We start from the raw sequence: 23879 nt of genomic DNA, 5'->3' as shown, positions 1-23879 counted from the left end.
GCCCAGGAGCGTGTCGAAAGGTAAGGACAGGACCACGAATAAAGGGCAGGTCACTTGTGGCTGGGGTGTGAGGTCAGCCTGCGGTCAGGGCTCAGCCCGAGGCTAGCCTGGCGCCGGGGTCAGTCTGCAGCCAGAGTGAGAAGGCCTAGGGCCCTGGGGGAGGGACGGGTTAGTGGTGGTGCCACCCCGAGGGTCCCACCTTGGTCAGCGCCTCGGCCACCTCGGCCTTCTCCGCCTGCAGCATGTCCCGCTGCAGCGTGGCAGAGCTCAGCGCTTCCCTCACGGCCACCAGCTCTTTCGCCAGCCCCGAGCGCTTCCCTTCCAGCTGCTCTAGCTGTCTGTGGCTGTGGGACAGAGGGTGCCAGCTGGGCCTCAGACAGGAGCCCTGGAGGCCAGAGCCTTACTCAAAAGAACAGCCAAGCCCTCTGCTTCGGGCTCTGTGACTCTGGACCCCGGTTTTCACATCTGCAAAATGGGGTAACAGCTCCCTCATGAAGCTGTTTTAAGGATACAGGACCTACTGAACACGAAGTGCTTAGAACAGTGCCTGACATACCTCCCCTCCAACAGCCGGTAGAAACATGAATGATACCGAGTACCACGAGGTACTAACCAGCACCACGACTTACGCCTCAGAGGAGAAAGCAGGGCGTGCACGGTGAAGAGGTTAACGCTGAAGGCAGAATGCCTGGGTTCAAATCCTGGCTCTTCTACTAACTAGCTGTGGGACCTTGGTCAAATTACATGACCCTTCTGTGCCTCAGTTTCACCACCCACAAAATGGGGACAGCGACAGGTCCTACATCACAGTTACCATGAGGCCTGAACAAGGGAACGTCGGCGCTTAAAATGGTGTCCGGCACTTGGTAATATTATTATTAACACTATTCCTGTAACTTGCCATTTACAATATGACTATTACCACGGTCATCCGAACTCTGACTGTTGTCACCACCCCCACCCCTACCTCACAGCGGTCTTCTGATCCCAGGAAGTGAGTCTATGTCTGAGCCTGTTGCCTGAAACGGGGCTGGTGGGAAGGCCTCACCTCAGAGGGGTGCCGTGGAGATTCCTCCAGACAGCAGGGGGCGTGGGTCTGCCCCCACCGACCCCAGCCCCCAGGAACACCATTGGGAGCCCCACGGTCTGTTTCAGTGGCCCTGGCAGGAGACCAAGAGCCACTGACCTGCGCTCCAGCTCCCTGCGAGCCCGCGTGCTGTCCTGCGCGGTGTCCTCCCGCTCCTCCTCCAGCCGGTCCCGCTGGCGCCTCAGCTCCTCCTGGGCCGCCTGCAGCTTCTCCCGCTCCTGCCGCAGTTCCTCGGCCTGCTGCTGGGCTGCCTGCAGGCTGCAGGCCAGGCTGTCCTTCTCTCTGCAGGACCAGAGCCGGGAGTGCTGTCAGGGACACTGGGGCTGCTTTCCCCAGGGAAGGAGGCCAAGCTGCGGGCCTAGCCTCAGCCACAGCCTCCGACCTCTAAGGCACGTGCCTCCAGGAAGCCTTCCCTGCCCCCCTCCATGGGTGACTCACTTCATCCACATCTCCCTGGAGCCGACTCTTCCCCAGGGCGACATCCCAACAGCCAACCCCCCCAGCTCAGAGGCCCAGCAGGATGGATGGAGGCACTGGCATTATTTCCAACAACCCCACCAGGTTGAAGAGGCCGGGCCAGGCTCCTGGGACCCGCAGGCAGTGCCAGTCCATTGGACAAGGAGATACCCCTACAGCTCTTCCACCCTCCAAAGCCCCACGATTCTGGAGACAGAGCTCAGTGTGCCCAGATGCCACCCTTCCTGCTGCACAGGCTGGCAGCACGTGGGAGCCAGCAGTGGAGGGACAGGGCAGCAACCGGGAACTCGAGATTTTCAGAGTGCTGCCTTCTCCCCGAGGTCCAGCAGTCACAACAAAGCGGGGGTGGGGAGTGTGTCTGTCACCCCTCCTTCCTAGCCAGCTGGGGTTTTCAGCTCAAGCTGAGGACTGACTGCTGGCATCGTCTCCGTGGCCCCTACCTCTTCACTCGAAGTGACAACCTGGGTGTGTACTAGACACTAAGGTCGGCAGGACGTGAGAAAAACCACACAGCACAACATCAAAACAGCACAATGCAAAGTGAGGTGCTCACTGTGTACACGACTACAGAAATGCCCTCCTTCCAAGGCATGGGAAGCTCTGGTTTTGCTTCCAGAAGGACGTGAATTCCAAGTTCTACCCCCAGCCACACCCCTGTGTCAGCTTGGACAAGTTTCTCAAGCTCGGGACGGTCACAGCTCCGAACGGCGTGAGTCTGATGGGGAGACTAACTGGGCTAAGACACGTAATGCACTTGGAACTGAGCTTGGCACCCGGCAGGTGTATGGGGAGCGTCCTCTGCCTCACTACCCAGAAGCACCACAGGAAGCAGAACTAGTGCATTCATGGGTTAGGCTGCAACGAGGGCCCACGTCTTTATTTTCCCTTCATTTTTGGAAATTTTTACTCTGCGGTTACATTTATGAAGAGACACAGCAAACCACAACAACAAAACACAAAAATAACCAGGCAGGTAAGAGCAGGTAATTTCTTAGCACTGTCCATAGAACTCTCTGAGATGATCGAAATGTTCTATGGCTGTGTGTGGCTACCGAGCACTTAAAATGTGGCGAGGACAACTGAAGGACTAAACTTTTACTTTTTAAAATGATTAACTGGGGGCACCTGAGTGGCTCAGTCGGTTAAGCATCTGCCTTGGGCTCAGGTCATGATCCCTGAGTCCTGGGATGGAGCCCCACATCGGGCTTGCCGCTCAGGGGCGAGCCTGCTTCCTGCTCTCCTGTCTCCCGACTTGTGCTCTTGCTCTCTCTGTCAAATAAATATGTAAGATCTTTTTAAAGATAAGATTTTATGTATTTATTTACTAAAGCACAAGCAGGGGAAAGGGCACAGGGGGCAGCAGACCCCGGGCGAAGCAGGGAGCCCCACACGGGACTCAATCCCAGGACTCCAGGATCATGATCTGAGCCAAAGGCAGATGCTTGGCCGATGGAGCCACCCAGGAGCCCCCATAATGCTTAATTGAATTTTAACAGACATACAGGGCCAGTGATGACCACGTGCTTATAGGATCGGGCTGGCATGAGATCCGGGCCCCCACCTCTGACCTCTCAGGCACCTGCTCAGAAGGTCCACGGTGCTCCGCAGACGCTGGGCCTCACGCTGGGCATCCTCGTGAGCCTGGGTGGCCCCACTGGTCTCGTCCCGCAGACGCTGCAGCTGCTCCTCCAGGCCGCGGCGCTCACTCTCGCTGTCACTGAGCTGCTTCCGTAGGGCGCCCAGGAGGTCCTGGCTGGCCTCATAGCGCCCACGGATGTCCTGTGACATGGGAACCGCTGAGTCCGGGGGAGCCCCCTACTCCGCTCAACCAGTCCACTCTGCAGCCCAGGCCTGGGCCAGGAGAGGGGGGCTAAGGCCCGACACTAGGTTTCCACTCCCGGTTACTGTGCCCCCACTGCCCTTTAGAGCGCTCTTCCATGGCTCGGAGCCTCCATTTCCTTGGCCACTCTGACTTAAGCCCCACACAAACCACCAAGCACACTCTGTCCTCTCCCGGATTCTGACCACCCCGGGGCTCCCAGGCCCCTCCCCTTTGCATCCGGGTTCTGACTCTCCCCCAGACTCCTCGCTGTCCCTAGTTCTCCAGCTCTTCTGATCCTAGATTGATTCCCGCCCCCCGCCCCCACCCGGCCTTTTCCCGGTTCCGGGGTCCTGGCTCTGTCTGTCCAGTAATCTCCATTCTATACCAGCGCTCTAGCTCTGCCCCAGGCTCCGCCGCCCTCTGCCCAAGTACCTCCCACTCTGGGCTCAGATCTGCCTCCTCGCTCTGGGTCACTTCCATGGGTCCTGACTCAGTTGCTTGTTCTCAGGGCTCTGGCTCTACTCCAGGACTCAGGCCCGGGCTCCTCCCCCGGAACTCTGGCTCCACCCCCAGGGCACTGGCTCCGCCCTGAGTGGCCCAAAGCCCAACCCCCAGGACTCTGGCACCGCCCTGGATGGCCCTGGGGCCCCTCCGACCTGAATCTGCAGCTGGCGCTTGTGCAGGGCAGAGTGGATCAGGGCGAGTGTGGAGGAGTCGGAGCAGGCTGGGGATGGGCCTCGGCGCGGGGATCGGCCGCGGGCCGGCGAGGAACGCCGCGGCGGGGAGGGGGTTCTGGGGCCCGAGAGCCCCCGCAGGCTGCCGTCCGATGCATCCGCCGTGCGCTCAGAGCCGCTTAGCTGGACCCCACTCTCCATGTCCGACAGCACCGCCTGAGGTGGGGTAGGGTGAACACTGAGGAGGGGGCCACGGATTAGCTGGCCCAGGCGAGGCAGTGGGTTCCCGGGGCCAGGTGTCCGGCTTCTTCGCACACTCCGCAGCACATTCCAAGCTTCCCACAGGTCTTCCCGATTCCTGGCTCACAGCCCTCGGCACCCCGGTGAGGTCTCCCATGTATCACCCAGCCGTGATCAGGCCGTTCTCACCGATGGGCCTCCTCTCTCAGGGTGGGGCTCCCCTCAGGGTAGAGGCCAGGCTCAGCCAACAGGAGTGTCCAACAGCAGCAGCCTGGGTCCCCAGGGCCCCCAACCACTCGCAGTTCAGCTCAAGGCCACCAGAGCGGCGGTGCTCCCGGCAGGCCGAGCCCCACCCCGCACAGGGCTCCCTCCCACCTCACACCTGTGCCAGGTCCCTCAGGGTCTGCTGCAAACCCTCTCCGTCCTCTGTCTCCAGGGCCGCCTGCTCCTGGAGCCGCAGGGATTCCTGGAGTGATGTCGGGGAGACGAAGAAACGGTGGTCAGGCTCTGTGCCCAGTCTGAAGCTCCCCTGTCCTCTCCCTTCCTGGAGGCCCTGCCCATCAGGAGATCTCTAAGGCCATGACCACAGGCCAGCGCTTGGTAGACCCTGTAGCAGCCCCAGCGCCCCCACTGAACAGTCCAGGCCCAGAGGGGCACTGTGTCGCCATACGGGTCACACAGACTATTGGAGGAGAGCCGGACATGGAACCCAGGCCATGGGACACCTGGGTGGCTTAGCTGGTTAAGTATCTGCCTTTGGCTCAGGTCATGATCCCAGGGTTCTGGGATCAAGCCCCACATCAGGCTCCCTGCTCCAAGGGGAGCGTGCTTCTCCTTCTCCCTCTATCTGTCACACCCCCTGCTTGTGTTGTCTCTCCCTAATACATAAATAAAATCTTTAAAAGAAAAGAAAAAAAAAAAAAAAAGAACCCAGGCCAGGCCCCACACAGAAGGATGACCAACCAACCCAGCAGTACCCTTGAAGGGTGTCCCTCTCGGGGGAAGGCAGCCGAGCTCCGAGAAAAGGAGCCCTGGGCTAGCAGGGCACAGGCATATGTTCAAGCCCCACCTCATTGGCTCTGAGACTAGGCAAGTACTTCCCCTTGGCCTCAGCTCCCTCATCTGTGTAATGGGAATCAAGCTACAGGGCTGCTGAGAGGATGAAACAGGATGAAGGAGGCGAACACACTCACCACCAAGCCTGGCACGCACTAGGGGCTCGCACTAGGGGCTCGCACCAAGCCTGGCACGCACTAAGGGGTCAGTGAATGAGGGATGAAACTGAGCCTACCCAGGATGCTAAGAGTGGCCCAAGCAAGCATGACCCTCATCCAGGGGTCTGGTCTATCTCTCGATCCCATCCTCCACATCTCAGGGGCAGCCACATCTCACCAGGGCCTCAAGCTTCTCGCTCAGGGCCTTGTTGACCCGATCCTTCTCCAGATTCTGGTTCTGAAGGCGCTCCACTGTCAGGGCCAGCTCGGTCACTCTGGAGGAAGGGCAGTAACCAAGGTGAAGGGAAGACGCGCCCCACCTTCTCCTCAAACCCACCAGCTCTGTGTCCTTCATGCCTTCCCAAACCTCAGGGAGAGACCCTAGCATCCTCGTCCCTGGCTGTGTGACCTTGAGCGAGTCCCTCCCCTCTGCGGCTCAGGCTGATCCTCTATAAAGGAGAAGGAGGTTGCCATTTGCTTTACCACTGGGACTCGCCCAGGTGTCTGGAGCGAGGAGCCCAAGTTCTAGCATCAGCAGCTAAACTGCTCATTAATGTGCCCTGGGCAAGAGCCCCCCCTCAGTCTCTCCCTCTGTCACAAAGGGTGTGACTGGGGCAGACTAGGGAGAAAGGCCTGTGGCCAGTGAACAGGCACTCGCTCCTCCCTGCATCCCCAGAAGCCCCCTGCTCAGGGCAGCCCACCTCCTGTGCTGCCCACCAGGCACCCACCTGGCACTGAGATTGGCCTTGTCCAGGTTGCTCTGCACCTGCAGCTGGGCCAGCTCCTTCTCCTGGAGCACCTTGTCCCGCAGCTGCTCGTCCAGCTGTAGCTGCAGCAGCGCCTGCTTCTCCAGGGCCGCCTCGGCCCGGCTCTCAGCCAGCTGCAGGCCGGTGCTCAGCCCCAGGTCCGCCTCCTGGATGGCTCTTGAGGTCCGGGCCAGCTCCCCTCCCAAATGCAGCAGGTCTCTGGTGGAGAGAACACGGGATAGGCATGGGATGCGGGCAAGCTCCTAAGGATAAATTAAAACTATCCCAGGATGCTACAGTGGGATGTCACTAACAGGTTGGCAAAAAAAGAAAAAAGAAAAGGCACATAACACACAATGCAGGTGAGACTGTGGAGAAACAGGCCCTGTGGCAGGAGGGTAAGTGGGTGTAACCACGACACAGGGCAATTAGGAAGAGTTCTGACAATTATAAGTGGATAGACTATTTGACCCACCGACTATACCCATAAGAGCTGATCCTACAGATATGGCCCCAATGCAAGGAAGGGGACCTGTGCACAAGGTGATCCCCTGTAGCACTGCTCATGGAAGAAATACTGGGGAGAGACTAAATGTGCATCAAGAGGGCTACCACTTTTTTAAAATTTTTATTTATTTATTTGAGACACACAGAGAGAGAATACAAAAAAGGAGGGGGCAAAGGGAGAGGGAGAAACATACTCCCTGCTGAGCAGGGAGCCGGAAGTGGGGCTCCATCCCAGGACCCCAGGATCGTGACCTGAGTTGAAGGCAGATGCTTAACCAACTAAGCCACCCAGGCACCCCAAAAGAGGGCTACTATTAAATAAATTTGGTATATCCCCTCGGCGAATACTCTGTAGCCAAGAAAAATGGGGAAGCTGTTCAAAGTTTGATACGGAGCCACCTCCCACTTATAGCTATTAGGTGAAGACAGAATCTTCAAGAACACAAAGATGAAATTCCACCAAGAGTATGGAGCAAAGGGGGAGGGGAGGGAGAGAAAGAGAGAGAGAGAGAGAGTGTGTGTGTGTGTGTGTGTGTGTGTGATCTGCTGTATTTGCTTGAATAAAATAAGCCTGGAAGGTCATGAAGGAAATTGGTCATACCACTTGTCTCCAGGGAGGGAGGGAAGCATCTGGACCAGAGAAATGGGGACCGGGGAGACTTTTCACTGTACACCCTTTTGAAGTTTGAACCGTGTGAATATGTGAGTTGTTCAAAAGTAAAACGTTAAATTTTTATTTTTTAAAAGATTTATTCATTTATTGAGGTGGGGGGAGCAGAGAGAGTCCCAAGCCAACTCCACACCAAGCATGGGGCCCAACATGGGGCCCCAGCTCACAACCTTGAAATCATGACCTAAGCCAAACCCAAGAGCTGGATGCTTAACTGAGCCACTCAGAGGCTCCATACCTCAATGAAGCTTTAAAAAATTTAATCTTAAATTGAAACTAAGTAAAGCGGTACCTGAAACCCAGACCTGAATCTGATCAAGAATTAAATCCAGGGGCGCCTGGGTGGCTCAGTCGGTTAAAGCCTCTGCCTTCAGCTCAGGTCATGACCCCAGGGTCCTGGGATCAAGCCCCACATCGGCCTCTCTGCTCAGCAGGGAGACGGCTTCCTCCTCTCTCTGCCTATCTCTCTGCCTATCTGTGATCTCTGTCTGTCAAATAAATAAATAAAATCTTTAAAAAAAAAAAAAGAATTAAATCCAGGGGTGCCTGGATGGCTCAGTTTGTTAAGCATCTTAGTCTTCAGCTCAGGTCATGATCCTGGGGTTCTGAGATCAGGCCCTGCCTTGGGCTCCCTGCTCAGCGGTGAGCCTGCTTCTCCTTCTCCCTCCGCCCCTCCTCCCTGCTCGTGCTCTCTCTCACTATCTCTCTCTCTCTCAAATAAATAAGTAAAATCTTAAAAAAGAAAATTAAATTTCACATCCAACTGACAGGAAATAGAGGGGACAAGGTGTTCACCACCACCTCAGAATCCAGACTGCGGGAAACTCTTAGGACAACTGTCCTAGTTTCCTTTCCTTTATTTATTTATTTAAGAGGCTGGGGTGGGGGGTGGGGGGTGGTGAGGGGGGAAGTGCAAGAGCAGCAGGAAGGAGAAGCGGACTCCCCGCTGAGCAGGCAGCCTGACGTGGGGCTGGATCACAGGACAGGGGGATCATGACCTGAGCCAAAGGCAGACACCTAACTGACTGAGCCAGCCAGGCGCCCCCCAACTATCCCAGTTTCCTACACGAATAAATGAAAAGACTTAAAACACAAGTCAGCCAGTCACAGTTGGTGAGCATCTATGGGTTCTAATTCAAACAAATTATAAACACAAGTCACTTGGGGCGCCTGGGTGGTTCAGTCATTAAGTGTCTACTTTCGGCTCAGGTCATGATCCTAGGGTCTTGGGATCGAGCCCCATGTCCGGCTCCCTGCTCCTCAGGAAGCCCATTTCCCCCTCTCCCACTCCCCCTGCCTGGGTTCCCTTTCTCGCTGTGTCTCTCTCTGTCAAATAAACAAGTAAAATCTTAAAAAAAAAAAAAAAAGAGTGAATCATCTATGACACTGATGTGTCAACTGGAAATCTGGACACTGAATATCCGATGACTTTAACATAAGATCATTAATTAAACAAAATTTTAATGCAGAAAGGGAAAGGAAGGGGTTGGCCTGCCTCAGCTCTCCCACAGTCTCACCTGCTCAAAGATTAAGCAGGACACACTCCCTTGCTGATGTGGCCCTTTGAGGCTCTCCCAGCCTGACCTCCTCCCTTCCCCTGCTTTTTGCTTCCGCCCCATCGACCGCCATGGCCTCCTACCTCCAAGCCTCCGCTCCCACTCTTCTCTCTGCCTGGAGTGCCCCTGGCTCTGCTGGTTAAAATCCTACCTAGCCCTTGAGGTCAGTGCAAATTCCACCTCCTCTATGAACTGTTTCTTTGACCTCCCCAACCCTCCCAACCTCCTTAGAATCTGGGATATTCTCTGTTCTATTTCCATGTCACTCACCACTCACTTCCTCAGTCTAGAATTTTGGGGGTCCGTATCTTTGCATCACTAGAGCCTGTGAAGTCCTGTAGCAGAAGCTGAACAGTCCAGCGGATTAAAAGCAGGAGCTATAAATCCTGACTCAGCCACTTACTTACTGCTGTGTGACCTTGGGAAGGTCACTCTACCCCTCTGAACCTCGGTGCCCTCATCTGTAAAATGGGGATTATAGTCCCTACCTCCCAGGGACGCAGTAGATCTCGGAAGAAACAAAATGGCCAAAGAGCCTAGCTCACTGTAAACACCCAGCAAATGCTGACTGCCAGGAGTGGTAGGCGTTCACATTACTAGTTGTCTCTGCATTTCCACAGAGCCTGGCACACAGTAGGTGTGTCGGGCTGGACTGAAGTTCAACTGAGCTGAGTTGAATCCAACTCAAAAAGCGGGGCTGTCTCCCAGCTGCCGCAGCGTCTCCCCAGGCCGCCCCTCCGCCACCCGGGCCTCACTTACCTCTCGGTGGACATCTTCACCTCGCTGACCAGCCGTCGGACCCCCACAACCTGCCTCCAGAGGAGGAGCAGACGGCTGTGCTCATTGCTGAAGTAGGTGTTGAAAGACTGGAGGGAAGGCGCGCTGCGTGAGGGCCGGCCCGCCCCCTCCGCGGACAGCCCCGCCCCCGCCGCGGCTCCGCCCCTGCCTCGGCCCCGCCCCCGCCGCGGCCCCGCCTCCTCCCACAACTCAGATCCGTGGTCCCGGGACCAGGACGTGGGTCTCCCCCCCTGCCCCGAGCCAGCGCCCCAGGCCAGCATACAAGCGAACTGGAGGCTGTACCGCTCGGGATCTCACGCCTCCCTCCCGCACAGGGAATCGGGGTTGCAACGCCTCCAGGGGCTGCAGCTGCAGGAGGCAGCGCAAAGGTCGTAAAGTGCTGGAGAGGGCGTCTGGGCGTCTCGGTGGGTTAAAGCCTGTGCCTTCAGCTCAGGTCATGATCTCAGGATCCCGGGATCGAGCCCCATACCGGGCTCCCAGAGAGCCCCCTTCCCCCTCTTTCTGCCTGCCTTTCTGCCTACTTGTGACCTCTCTCTCTGTCAAAGAAAAAAAAAGAGAGAGATATCCTGCCACCAGCGGCATCCCTGCCTCACTGTGGGCAGGTTACGTAACCTCTCTTTAAAATGAGCGTGACAGCACTCACCACGCACAGTTATTGTGAGGAACAGAGGAGAAAATGCGCGCTGGGCCCGTGGTATGGGCTGAGCAAGGCCAGCTCTTACGATAGCAACTATTTACTTCTGCTAAAGGGCTCACCCACCAGCAGGGACCCCTCTACTGACCTCTCAGGTCAGGCTGGGCCCCTGAGGCCCCACTGGCCTCCCAGCACCCCCATGCCCACCTCTTCCTCACGCCTCCACGCCGCCTCCCGCTGCTCCAGCTCCTTCCGACAGCGTGTCCAGTCGGCGGTCACCTTGCGTATGTCCTCGCTCAGAGCCTGGTTGGCTGAGTTCGCCTGGTCCAGCTGCTCTCGGAGCATGGAGTTCACCTGGGCCAGGCTGGCACTCCTGTGGGGTGCAAAAGGGACTGGTGGGCCCATGGCAGGAGAGACAGCCCTGCCAGCCCTGCGCCCTCGCAGCCGCACCCCACCTCTGCTGCTCCTCCTCCAGGCGGACAAGGGCACTCTCCAGGTCATGGCTGTGCTCCGTGTCCTGGGCGGGATAAGTGGGCATGAGCCTGGGCCAGCAGAGGGAAGGGGCTACTTTGCCCCCCGCTGGCACCCACCCTCAGCCGCTGCTGCTCCAGCTCTGTGGATCTCTCCACCAGCTGCTGCTCCAGCTCCGAGCACTTCTTCCTGTACTGGAGGGTCTGTGGACAGGTGCGGAGTGGAAGGTTAGCCCCAGGGGATAGGGGCAGAGCAAAGCAAGGTGGGGGAGGGGGACAGGAGCAGGAGTGGGTGGCCCTGACCTTGGCCTGCAGCCGCTGCACAAGCTGGGCCTGCCGCTGCTGGCCCTCCTGGTAGGCCTGCAGCTTGCGCCGGTAGGAGGCCTGCTCCTCCTGCAGCTGCCTCCGCAGCTCCACGCTCTGCCGCACCAGCCCCCTGGGCTCGGGCGCTTCCAGCTCCCCAGACTCCAGCTGCACAGCCTGCTCCAGCTGCAGGGAAGGTCCCTGGGTGAGAGGCCCGGGCCTCTGGGGATGGCAGGCACAGAACTCTGCAGAGGATGCCAGGTTGGGCCCAGACCCACAGGCCCTGCAGGCATACGTGGGCAAGCCCAGGGTGGAGCACTCACGTGCACAGGGTAACGCAGCTGTGCAGGCACACAGGCTGGGCACGCATGGACACACAGATCAGGCACGGTGGACACATGCAGGCGGGCCCATGAACATGCGCATGCAAAACACAAAGTTGCTGGGGGTTGGCAGGGAGGGGAACCTGACAGACCCTCTGTGCTCTTGCCTGGGGGCACCATGAGCCTCTGGGCTGAACACCTAACCCAGCTGTGGGGGGTTATTAGCAACAGGCCCCTGTCCTCCAACCTCCACCCAAGGTGAGCTCAGGAAAACCCAGATTTTTGTTCTCTACCATATCTTAGACCCAGGAGAGTGGCAGTGGCATGCTTGTTGAATCATGAATTCATCGCATGAGCACATCTGAATACTTTCAAACAGAGGCAAAAATATATGCATGCATATCTGAGCTTAGAGACACGCACACACAGAAGGCACAGTGGCAGTCTCAAACATCCCAAGGTGACACGGGTGGGCTCCCCACCACGCCCCCATCCCCACATACACAGCGCTCTGTAAGAGGCACCCACTCTAGCACAGGGCAGGTGTCTATGGAAAGCTGCTGTCAGCGCCCTGCTCCGCCCCCGGGCAGCTGGCAGCCCCTTCATTAGCAGACCCTGTGAGCACAAGCTGGATGCCTGGGTGCGTGTGCACTGTTGTCATCGTTGCTCTGGCAGAGCCTCCTAACCCCTTAGGCACCCGCTGGTCCCAGGGGGCCCTTCAGCCTCCTCAAACTGTTGGGGAAGGGAGCGGGGAGTGGAGAGAAGTGTGACGAGGCCCAGGGAGAACCAAGAGGAAGACAGCCCAGCCTGGCTGATTCTGACCCAGGCCCACACTCACCATCTACCTCCCCAGCGCCTGGCATGCCACTCACATGCCCTCCCACACCAAGTCCCAGGGGCGCCAACAGCAAGGGCAACTGCTGTCACGCGGGGCTAATGAATGGGACCAGGCCAGGCCAGGCCAGCCTTCTGGGCCTACATCTACCCAGTACGCCCAGGAGTCCCTCGACGAGCCACCAACCACCTGCTCTCTGCCCACCCCACCCTGTGTGCTGGGGTCAGTGCCGGAGCAGGGCGACCATGGCCACTGGGGTGCCACCCATAAAGAGGGGCGAGTGGGCAGTGCTTGAGGGCTGCTGCCTGGAAGGTGGGCTGCAGGCCTGTGACCAGGGTGGCAGGCACAGTGTCTCCCTCGGAGTACGGTGGCACTGAGATCCCACGTGTGTTGCCCATCGGGGACGCAGCTTGCTGGCTGTGCTTTGTCATTTGTCTCCACAGGGGACCTTGTGTGTCTTTGTAGCTAGGCCTTCACAGGGACCCCAGTGAGCGCCCATGTGTTCACATGTTGTTGTTGTTTCTTCAAAGATTTTATTTATTTATTTGGGAGAACAAGACAGAGATAGTGAGAGAGAAAGAGAGAATGAGAGGAAAGGAGGAAGCAGGCTGCCCGCTGAGCGGGAAGCCCGATGTGGGGCTTGATCCCAGGACCCTGGGATTGTGACCTGAGCCGAAGGCAGACGCTTAACCAACTGAGCTGCCCAGGCACCCCTGTTCATGTGTTTTTATGTCTGGAGGCAGATCTGTAAGTGGGTGGGGCTGGGGAGCGTGTCTGGGCTCCACGTGTGTTGGCAGCATGTGTATCAGCAACTCTGCACAAGAGCAGGTATGCAGCGTACCTCTGTCTGGCTCTGTGTGTCCACGAGAGGGGAGGCCATGCATTGTGCTGTCTGCGGGACAGGGCAGCTCGGTGGTGTGGCTGTGCGTCTGGGTGGTCCACGAATCAGTGTGTATCACGATGGGGGACTTGTGTTTCCAGGTGACATCTCTGTGTGTCCAGGTGGGGTCTGATCGGGGCCTGCTCTGTGTGTTTGCACATCTGTGTGAAGCAGGCACTATTTGCTGTGATTTTGGGGGGGTTCAGGCAGTCGCAGGGTGTTCCACCGGCTCTCACCACAGCTCACAGCCAGGCCCTGGCCACTCCCGGCCACACCTCGCCCCTTCGCACAAACTTTACCCCTCACAAAACAGCCTTTCAGTTTAACTTGTAATTCAAAAGCGAAAGAGGGGGGGTCACCAAGCTAAGGATGAAAGAAGTTTACTGTCTCCCTTAGCAACCGCTGCCTACTACCCGCCATTCATTCACTGGGTCCAGGTTGCCATGGACACTGGGGGAGCCCAGGGGGCGTGGCCACACCTTCCTTCCCATTCCCAGCTGCCTTGCCCAACAGCTGCTCCTCAGGGACAGGAAGATGGAGGGGGCCTCCACAGGGACCATGAAGCTCTCCTTCTGACCTGAGAGGAGGCCACGGGGAGCCCCTGCCTCAGTTTCCCTACATGCAGTCAACAGGACACAGATCCTGACCTTGCCTCCACTACTTTTTCCCAGGGATGGCATAGGATTGAAAGGGCCAGAACAAAAAAAAAAAAAAAAAAGAAAAAGAAAGAAAGGGCCAGAACAACCTCACTGACGGGCCTCCAAACAGCCCACATGTAACAGTTACGGCCACAAGGTCTTGCCCTGCCACCTGCACCACGGGAACAAGGGCAGAAGGGACAGAATGTCACAGGACCGCAGAGCCCTGGACCAAGGCCCTTAACCCAGCTCCACCACCGACCCTCTCAAGCCCCCACTTTGGGCCTGCTTCTGCATCTGTCATGGGAGATCTCCAGGCTCTGACGTCCTCTGGGAGCCCACGCCCCAGGACAGGCCTGGAGGGCACTCTCACCCAAACCCTGCCTGCAGGTGGGGCGCCTCACTCACACCACCTCACACCCAGAAAAGCGAGACGCCCGGCTCCCTCAGGGTGCTGTTCAGGGGACTGCCCAGCCACACGAGGGAATCTTCTGGACCAAGGCAGCCTCAGCTGCAGCAGCTGTGTCTCAGCAGAAGAGAAACCTGCCACCTCCCATCTCTCTTTTTCTTCCCCTTCCAATGAGGGGGTGCCGCGCCCGCTTCATTGTCGGTCAAAAGCTGGCATTTAAGAGATAGTCCCCCAGGGGCCTGGCACTGAGCCAGTGGCCAAAAGATGAGAGGGGACTAAACTGGAGGAGGGCTGGCTCGAGGCCCCGTCACCCACAACAACAGGGCACTTGGGCCAGCCCCCACCTCTGCACCCCCTGAAAACCTGGGAACACTAGCTCCGCACTGTCGCCTGTGCTAGGGGCCACTCCGGGCCCCCCGCCCTGCTCCTCCGCAAGTCTCAACAAGTCGGGGGCCTGTCCAGGCAGGCCAACGCCAAGACATTTGCACCCCCCACAACCACACACATAAACGTGTGCCCCTCTTCCCAGTGCGATTAGGCAAGCCCCCATGGGACAGGCCCAGCCTGGGGAGCCTCGGCTAACCTGGCTCTGCCTAGTACACAGGGGGCTCTGTCGGAGGACCTTCCAGCTTTCCAACTGCCCCCCCTGGAACTCCCAGCACAGTTGTCTCTTCCTACACTCAGAAAACAAAACGGCAAAGCACAGCCCCGAGCTGGGGGTCAACAGCCCAAGCCTTCACAGGCTGTGTGACCCCAAGCCCGGCGCTGTCCCTCTCAGAGCCTGCTCTCTTGGTGCAACGACTGTGAAGCACCCAGCAAGCGCCAGGCCCAGAGGGAGTCAGTAAACCGTAGTTACTGGGATGACTGGTACCAACCCCACGTCTCCCACCTAGACACGCCCTCCCTCCGGCAACACTCTCACCAACTCCCAGCCACCAGCTCCTACTCCCTGGTGTCCCCTCTCACTAGCCTGGGGGCCCAGAGAAAACAAGGCACCCAAAACAACGCGCAGTCCCGGCCTGGGCCCTGGGGACAGGTGCCTGGGGAATGGGAGTCCTGTCTGCACTTGGAGGCTGGCCTGGCTTCTCCTTCCTTCCTTGGCAAGGTCTCACCCCCACTGGGAGCGGCTGAAGATCCACGGCCGCCCCAGAGGGCCGGCGGAACGCTGCCCGTGCCTACTCCAGCCTGCCTGCCTCAGTGTCCGGCCGCCGTTGGCCGGACCCCAAGACCCATGTACATGGGAGCACAGAGGGATGTCCAGACACTGGAGGGGTAGCAGGGTCCTCACTCTCTGTGCCCCCCACCTCAAGCAGGTGTGGGACAGGCAGGCATGAAACTCCCTGGCTATAGGCACTGGACTCCATCAGCTGGTCGACTCCTCACAAGCCCACATCACACTAGCATCCCCAAGACAGAAAACAGACCATGAGGGCACAGGGATTTGCTCAAGGCCACTCACGCTGGCAGAGCCACAATCGGCACCCAGGCCAGCCTGACTCCGGGCCCACCTTCAGCCCAGTGCCCCGGCCCGGCCCGGCTGTCTCCCGGCCCTCGTATCGGAGGAGCACCGGGCCCAGCTCCCGGGCCGCAGGCAGCACCCACCCTCTCGCTGACCGCATTGTACTTGATGGCCAGCTCGTCGCGCTCCGCACGGCTCTGGGCGAGCAGGTCCTCCACGTGGGACAGCTCCTGCTGCAGCAGCTGGTTTTCCTCCTGCAGTGAGCGCAAGGATGCCATCTCCGGGGCGGGCAGCGGGGCTGGAGAGGGGACAGCAGGCATGAGGTTGGCTTCCCCCGGGGTGCAGCGGGACATCCTCCCCCTACATCCATCCCCGGAGTGAGCCTCAGAGCCGACGCGACCGCAGCGCAAGGGTGGCCCCAGCAGGCCCGGAATGTGCGGAGAGAGGCTTGGTCTAGGAGGCAGGGACTAGCTCCTTCTTTCTCCAACTGTTACTCTTCTCTGGGCCTCAGTTTTGCTGCTCTGCAAATGAGTGGAACGGTAACCAGACCCGACCAGGAGTGCCGGGAGGCCTCGCTTAAGGGAAGGGCTTCATGTAGCTTCTGAAGCCAGGGCTTAAGATAGTATGGGTCACGCTGGGAGGAGGAGGAAGAGGAAAAAGGAGGAGGAAAAGGGAGGAAGAGCCAAAGGAAGAAGTGGATGTGCCCCCCCACCCCCCCATCCTGTGGGCTCCCCTTCCATCCCAGGAGAACTGGACACACGCCAACACACCACAAGCCTCTAGGCTCTTCCAGACTGAGGTAAGGGCTCTCTGAGTCTCTCCCTGCCTGGGGCTCCTAGGGACCCCAACATCTCTGTTCCTCCCAAGGAGGTTGAGCTTGGACAAGGACTGCAGCCAGAACACCAGCAGCAACACCACCAAGAAAAGGAGAGCTGCAAACACAGCTCGGAGGGCGCCCTTCCCAGACTCTCAAATCGCTTAGGAGGCTGAGGATGCCACCCACCGGGAGGAACAAGGGCCCATCAGCCTCTCTGCCTGGGCAGGGAATGGTCAGTACCACCCTTCGGACTTCTGCAAAGCCCTGAGCTGAGCTGAGCTGAGCTGCCCTCCCCTGTAGTCTCAGGGTCAGGCAGCTCACACCATCCCTGGGAGAGAATGTGGTGTTTGGGTCTAAATCTTCGCTATGGGCTACCAGATGGGGTGCCTAGGAGCACCACATGGGGAACAACTCTGGGCAAATATACCTCTGAGCCTCTATTTCCTCGTCTGTGAAATGGGTCCCTCCATCACAGGGTTGTGTCTGCCTCGCGGTGAGTCACCATTGCCACTGACCACGGGAAGGGGGTTATGAGGATGGGGGAGAGGCAGGCAGTGTCTGTGGAAGTTGAAAGAAGAGTGGCACCTTGGCTCTCAGGCTGGGAGAGGTGGCGGGTGACAATCTCTCTGATGCGGGCAGGCAGGCCGGCGGTCCTGGGAGAGTCCTGGGCCGGGTCCTGCACGCCCAGGCCCTCCTCCTGGCCTGCTCTCAGGACACCGCTCTCCAGGGTCTGGTGGGAAGGGCAGGGGGAGAGAAGCTCTGAAGGGGATTTGGGACACTGGGCTCCCTGGTCTGGTGGGAGAGGAACAAAGTCCCGCAGCCCAAGATGTGGGTGCCCAGGAAACCCTCAGGAAACCTCCCAGATGGAGGAAAGCCAGGGAGTCAGAATGGCCAACAGCCCCCATGGGAAGACTGTGTGCCCCCTGCCCGGGGAAGGAGCCCCCACCGAGGCCTAGAGAAGTGAACCAAACGCATGGCCCACTCATAAAACCCATCGGGCCAGCAGTGTCGGGGGTGGCCGTCCAGTTCCAACCCCACATGGATGAAGATCCCACTGTGCTAGCAGAAGTCACTTCAACCCTTCAGTCTGGGAGCAGGGATGCCCTTTTTCCCATGGGACCTTGGAATAGGGGAGCCACAGCCGCTGAGCCCTGAACAGCTGCTCTACCCCCAGCCCGGCTGGGAGCGGCAAGCTGGGGCCCCTGTGCACCCCAAACCCACCTATCCCACCCCAGGACCCCAAGAGGCATCAACCGCTCCCCCACTCCTTCTAGACCCAGGCTCCCCTGCCTTAGACCGGGTGGGCCCAGGCCTCAGGACCCACCTGGATAACCGTCTCCAGTGCCAGCTGGGCCTCCAAAGGTTCCTCCAGCCCCAAACTCATGGGGGGCAAGCTGTGGGCACCCCCCTCCAGGCCCTTCTCCAGGGCCCCAGAGACCAGCTCAGTTTGCCCATCCCACAGCCAGACCGTTGTGCTGAGCACAGGGCAGATTAGGCTTAAATCCCGCGGTGCCCCAATGTGACCACTGAGGTGGGAGGGGCTGAGAGAGGGGGAGGGGCCGGGAACGGAGAGGAGGGGAGGGAAGAGGAGGAGGAGCTGGCAAGGAGAGGGGGAGGGGAGGAAAGAGGGGAGGAGGTGGGCGAGAAAAGGAAGGAGAGAAGGGGGAGGAGGGCCCTGGAGCCAAGGATCTACCCCTCCCATCCACACACACACACACACACACACGCGCACGCACACACACTGTCCACCCTCCCCAGCTGCTGGGTCCTAGAGCCCTCCAAGCCCAGGCAGTGGGGTCAGCATCAGGAGGCGGGAAAGGCCAGTCTTAGACCTTCTTTGCTGACCCAGACAGGGGTCACGTGGTTTGCTTAACCCTTGTTCCCAGGGCGCTGGGATGACGTTTTCTCACAAGAGGTTCCGGGTAAGGATCGCTGGCTCTGGAATCGCCCACACCCAGCGATCTGAATCCCCCCATCCCCTCACCGCCTCTCCCCGCGCACACGCACACAGGCTGTGTACTTTTGAGAAAGCATCTTTGCCTCTCTGAGCCTCACCGTTCCCTAGTAAGATGCGGAGAATGATTGGCACCCATCTCACGGAGTTGTCTGGGAGATTCAACCAAAAACCATGTGGGCACAAAGAGCGTGTGACTCAGTGCCGGGTTCATAGAGAGCATTCAATAAATAACAAGTGCACTCATTTGAAAATCCAACATGGCCTGTCCCTCTACCCCAGGGCCGGAGGTCCAGTCACCCGTCCCATAGTTCCTGCCCTGCCGGCAGGGAAGCTGCCTGGACTAAGGGGCATGTCTGTGGTCACCTGGGAGTCCCAGCGCTTCCACTCCTCGGAAGTATGACCTTGGACAAGGTTCTCTCTGAGCCTCAGTTCCTCCATCTCTAAAATGGGACTGAGAGCCTCCGCCACACAGTCACTGAGGATCATGTGGGTTGAAAGGTTAAGGGGGATCGACCCCCAGCAGGCACGGAGTGAGCAGTGAGCAGATGGCAGCTTCCGTCCTGTTTTCATTAGCATCACTCCTGCTCCCTGCGGCCCCTCTAAGTGCCATGTCCCAGAGGAGGCAGAGTTGCATTACCTCATTAAGTCCCTACCTCAACCCATTTCCAGGTGAGAAAACCAAGGCTTAGAGAGGTTAGAGCCTCACCCATTCAAAGTGACATGCCACAGGGAAGTGGTAAGCCCAGAGCTCATTCCACTTGGGCCAGGCAGACCCCACCACCCTGTAAATGCTCCAAGGCGAGGCCAGGCATTTTCCCTTTAAGACTCTATTACTCTCATGGCACCTGAGTGGCTCAGTGGATTAAAGCCTCTGCCTTTGGCTCAGGTCATGATCTCAGGGTCCTGGGATCGAGCCCCATCTCTCTCTCTCTGCCTGCGTGTGATCTCTGTCAAATAAATAAATAAAATCTTAAAAAAAAAAAAAAAAGACTCTATTACTCTCTCTAGGTCAGACTGGGGAATGCAGCAGGTGCAATATAAGTGCACATTAGTCGGGGTCAGGCTTCACCTCTCACCCTCAACTAGGAAATCCATTCTGCAAATGGAAAACCAGGAAACAGGGCACCAGGCCAAAAAGGTAAGCGCCATCAAGTTGCTATGCAAGCAAGGCCAAATTCAGGCAAAAGTGAACTGGGCCAGGGGCAGAGAGCTGTCACTATAAAACTTTAGGACTCCCATTTTCCCACCTCCAGACACCCTCCAGAAGTCCCCTCTATAGGCTGCACACCCATAACCAGAGCAGGGGTGGATCACAAACACCCCCTAGACCAGGACCTCCACCCCCCCACTTGCCCAACTTGGCACAGAGGCACCTCAGATGTGCTTAGTGAACTGGCCATTATTCTGTGCCTTCCCCCAGCCAGTGCCCTAAGGGATCAGGGGAAGGGAGCAGGATGCCAGAACCCTTGGCTCTGTCCAGAGTTCTCCCCCTAGAGTCTGACTGGGTTCTCTAGATGCCAAGAAATCACATCTAAACCCTGTGTGCGCAGGCAGGTCTTCCGAATCTGCAGCCAAACCTCGAAGCAAATGATTAACTTCCTCATAGGAAAAATCTGGACATTATAGTTTCAGCATCCAACCCCAGTCTTGGCTATCCTTCCCCACCAGCTGTGCCACCTGGGCCAGTGACTTCACCTCTTTGAGCCTCAGTTTCCTCATCTGTAAAATGGGATGATAATGGTGCCTATTTCTATGATGAGGATTCAATAAGGTGGTCCGTGCCTAGCTGTGTACTTGGACGTGGTGTGGCAGAGACTGCTATGTGTTCACCAAAACATACTTCCAATTCTTCTTAGAAAATGGGACTCCCTTGCTGTCAGATATGGCCACGTGACACGTTCTGGTCAGCAGAATCAAAGTAGAATGTGTGCCACTTCAGATCTGCCCATGAAAACCTTGCAGGAGGGACTGTTTAAGCTCCTGCCCTGTCCAGCAGCTGGAAGGAAATAATGCTGAGGTCCTAGGGGATGCCAGAGCCACCAGCTGGAGGGGTCTGGGTCCGTGGGTCGCCATGTAGAAAGTCACCTGCCAAACACTCGCCAGCGCTTTCCATGAATGAGAAATAAACTTCTGTTAAGCCTCTGGGACTTCGGGGTCTCACTGTCACATCAGCTGGTATCACCTTAATGATTACATGTTGTTAAATAGTGCGTGAGTGCTGGCTCGATCATTACTACCACTGGTGTTACTGGTTTTTCCCAATATCTATTCTAGAACCTTGTGCCTGGTACACAGTGGCATACCTCAGCCATGGTTTGGCAAATAAATACAGAGGAGACACTCTTTGCACTTGTTCCCTCCCCACCCCGGCTGGGCTCTGGCCTACCCTCCCAGCCAGCTGTTTGCCAGATCCACTGGCAGGAATCAGCCAAAAAGTCCCTCAGAGATTACTCCTGAGTTTCAAACACACCATGTTGTTACTCACTTATGCCTTTACTCTCCTATTGCTGACTAGAAATTATAACAAAAACTTGAGCCAACCATGAGCCCAGCCCTCTGCCCATAACTTTGCATCTGTACATACCTGTTTTAACCTTTTTTTATTTTTTTAAGGTTTTATTTATTTATTTGACAGAGACACAGTAAGAGCAGGAACACAAGCAGGGGGAGAGGGAGAGGGAGAAGCAGGCTTCCGACCGAGCAGGGAGCGCGACGCAGGGCTAGACCCCAGGACCCTGGGATTATGACCCAAGCCTAAGGCAGACACTTAACGATTGAGCCACCCAGGCGCCCCCTGTTTTAACCTTCTTGACAGCTGTGTCATGCCGATACTGTTCTACCCACTTTACAGATGACAACACTAAGGCTCAGCGAAGTTAAGTAACTTGCTCCAAGGTACCAACATGAAGAGCTGGAGCCACATGTGAGACCCAGGCATGCCTGGTTCCAAAGTTTTGGACAATAACAGCAATGGCTCCCGTTATGTTGTGCTTACTGTGTGCCAAGCACCACCAGGGGTCTCGGGTGTGTGTAATATAAGCTGCCGCCATCTTTTGCTTGCACCACTGAGACGGCTCTTTTTGTTTGTTTGTTTTTTTGTTTTTTAAGATTTTATTTATTTATTTGACAGAGAGAGATCACAAGTAGGCAGAGAGGCAGGCAGAGAGAGAGAGAGGAGGAAGCAGGCTCCCTGCCGAGCAGAGAGCCCGATGCGGGCCTCGATCCCAGGACCCTGAGATCATGACCTGAGCCGAAGGCAGCAGCTTAACCCACTGAGCCACCCAGGCGCCCCTGAGACGGCTCTTCATAGGTTGCTGGCTTCCACTCTTGTCCCTTAGTTCCAGTATATTCTCAAGCAATGGAGATCACATCCCTCTACTGCTCAATGCCCCCGCCACACACACACAGCCTCCTATCACACTCAAAATAACAAAATTCAAAGTGCCGCCACAGCATACAAGGCTTGCCGGATCTGGCCTCAGTCCCCCTCTCCCACCTCACCATCCTCTTCCCGCTCCCCCACTGCTCACGCCACCCTAGCCATGCTGGCCTTGATTCTCATCAAAACACACCAGGCATGCTCCCACCTCAGGATCTTTGCACCTGCCACCTTTTCTGCCTGCCATGCTCTTCCCTCCTCTGCATGGCCGATTCCTGCTTGTCAACCAGACCTTGACTCAAAAATACCAGCTCAAGTGGTGCCTGCCTGTAGCCAGGCATGGATGTTGTCTATCTAACATGTATGTTGTCTATCTCCTCCAGGGACAGGGACCAAGTTGGCTTTGTTCAGTGCTGTCTCCACAGCCAATGCTCCATGAACAGCTGTTGAATGAATGAATGTTGAAACAAGTAATAATATAGGAAACTAAATGAAAGAAATTAAAGAAAAAGAAACAATTCTCCTGAGCTTTGCGGGGGGTCACATTGGGCAAGTCCTGTCCATAAACGATGTCACCCACAGGACTGGGATCCCAGAACAACCCCCAGGGAACACATGGCCAGCACCTGCTGCATCCCAGGAACTTAGCGTAAAAACCTGATGGGACCCCCGAGTGGGAAGGGTGCCTAGTGTCCAAGGGCTGGCCCTCATCCTCAGGGCTTGAGAGAAAGCCTGGGGAGAAGAGCTAAGTTAGGCAAAGCCTCAGAATCGATGGGTTCTGACTCCTGAGGTCTTTTCTGAACCCTGCTCCGGACTAAGGAGCCCAGCCTGGCCTTAGCCTCCCTCTGCTCCTAACACAGACGTGTTTATTTATTAAGCACCTGTTGCGAGTCCAGCTAAGGAAAAGAGGAAATCTCCGATGAAAACAGACAGAAGGTACCCTGACAGACCCTGTCCCACAATGTCCCAGTCCCCCAGACAAGTCCCAGTTCCAGGGGGAGCTGGGGAGATTGGCCACCAAGGGAACAGACATCTGGCCCGAACACAGTCCTGTTGCGTTTGCATACAAATCACGACGGAGCCCGTTCAAAACGCCAACCCTAGACCCCGCGCTGAGAAACCCAAGGAGGGCCCAGATCCCCTGCTCAGACTGTGCCATCTTCGGCAACTCAATTGACCACTCTGGGCCTGCAACTCAATTGACCACTCTGCACGCCGTCGGGTCGCCACGAGGGCGAAATCCCTTCCCGCGCGAGGACCGCAGGGACGGTGTCGGGCCCACAGGAAGCCGCAGCGCGGGAGCTCCTGTTGTGGGGACGGGGGGAAGGGCCGCCGGCGGCGGTCCAGCCGGAGGGACGAGGGGACGCGGCACGGGGGCGCCCGCCGGGACCTCAGGCCGCCAAGCCTGGCAGGCCCCCGCCGCACCCGGCCCCCAGCCCGCGAGAGCCGGGACAGGGTCTGGAGAGGAGGGCAGGCAGGATGCCCATAGAGCCGGGGGCGCGGGGACAAGGCGACCGCACAGGGTTTCCCAAGGGCCTTGGGACAACGGCTCCGGCCCGCCCACTGGCGCGCTCCCGCCTTCCCGCCCGCGCGCGCCGCCACTTCAGCCCTGCGGCCTTCGTCCGCCGAAGCGCGCGCCCGCGGTCTCCTACCTTTGCGCGCCGCCGCCGCCGCCGCCGCCGCCGCCGCCGCCGCCGCCGCACGGGCCGGGCGGGGCGGGGCGGGGCGGAGCATTGGCGGGGGCGGGGACTGAGGGCAGGGGCGTGCCTAAGGGCGTGTCCAAGGCGGGGCGGGGCCGAAGGCCGTTTCGCAGGAGGGACCGGTGCCAGTGCCCGCCCGCGTTCCCGCGCAGCCCGGCGAGAAGGGCGCGTCGGGTCCCTGGGCCCCGTGGTGGCGGCAGACCTGACCCAGGCAGCGCTCTCAAACTATGGAGCGCTAGCTGGCGGCGGGGACTGGGTTGAGGGCTTTTCCAGCGCGGTCTCAC

The 23879-nt window shown here is 58.0% G+C and overlaps 1 protein-coding gene across 11 annotated transcripts in view; it reads right to left on the bottom strand.

Moving 5' to 3' along the window:
- Nucleotides 1-23644, bottom strand: part of CROCC (ciliary rootlet coiled-coil, rootletin) — a 46773-nt gene extending 23129 nt beyond the window's left edge. For 2 of the 11 annotated variants that reach the window (XR_009345067.1, XM_059135790.1), the window contains exons 1-15: nucleotides 17884-18039; nucleotides 17145-17289; nucleotides 15886-16040; nucleotides 11199-11384; nucleotides 11016-11099; nucleotides 10881-10942; nucleotides 10633-10798; nucleotides 9753-9859; nucleotides 6243-6479; nucleotides 5693-5789; nucleotides 4683-4766; nucleotides 4043-4276; nucleotides 3144-3343; nucleotides 1187-1369; nucleotides 200-344 (exon numbers count right to left, since the gene is read on the bottom strand). Coding sequence is in view for 10 of the 11 variants with exons in the window: in XM_059135790.1 (XP_058991773.1) it covers nucleotides 200-344; nucleotides 1187-1369; nucleotides 3144-3343; nucleotides 4043-4276; nucleotides 4683-4766; nucleotides 5693-5789; nucleotides 6243-6479; nucleotides 9753-9859; nucleotides 10633-10798; nucleotides 10881-10942; nucleotides 11016-11099; nucleotides 11199-11384; nucleotides 15886-16040; nucleotides 17145-17289; nucleotides 17884-17943 (2145 nt within the window). In the remaining variant the exon portion in view is untranslated. Of the gene's footprint in view, nucleotides 1-199; nucleotides 345-1186; nucleotides 1370-3143; nucleotides 3344-4042; nucleotides 4277-4682; nucleotides 4767-5692; nucleotides 5790-6242; nucleotides 6480-9752; nucleotides 9860-10632; nucleotides 10799-10880; nucleotides 10943-11015; nucleotides 11100-11198; nucleotides 11385-15885; nucleotides 16041-16986; nucleotides 17081-17144; nucleotides 17290-17883; nucleotides 18040-23547 lie in introns of those variants that run through there. The other 9 variants (XM_059135799.1, XM_059135791.1, XM_059135792.1 and 6 more) reach the window with 9 other exon arrangements.
- Between the last annotated feature and the right edge of the window lie 235 nt (nucleotides 23645-23879).

Source organism: Mustela lutreola, chromosome 10 (assembly GCF_030435805.1).
Source record: "Mustela lutreola isolate mMusLut2 chromosome 10, mMusLut2.pri, whole genome shotgun sequence".
NCBI classification, from domain to species: Eukaryota; Metazoa; Chordata; class Mammalia; order Carnivora; family Mustelidae; genus Mustela; species Mustela lutreola.
The sequence above is the reverse complement of the archived record's forward strand: the minus strand, read 5'-3'. Positions and strand labels throughout refer to the sequence as shown.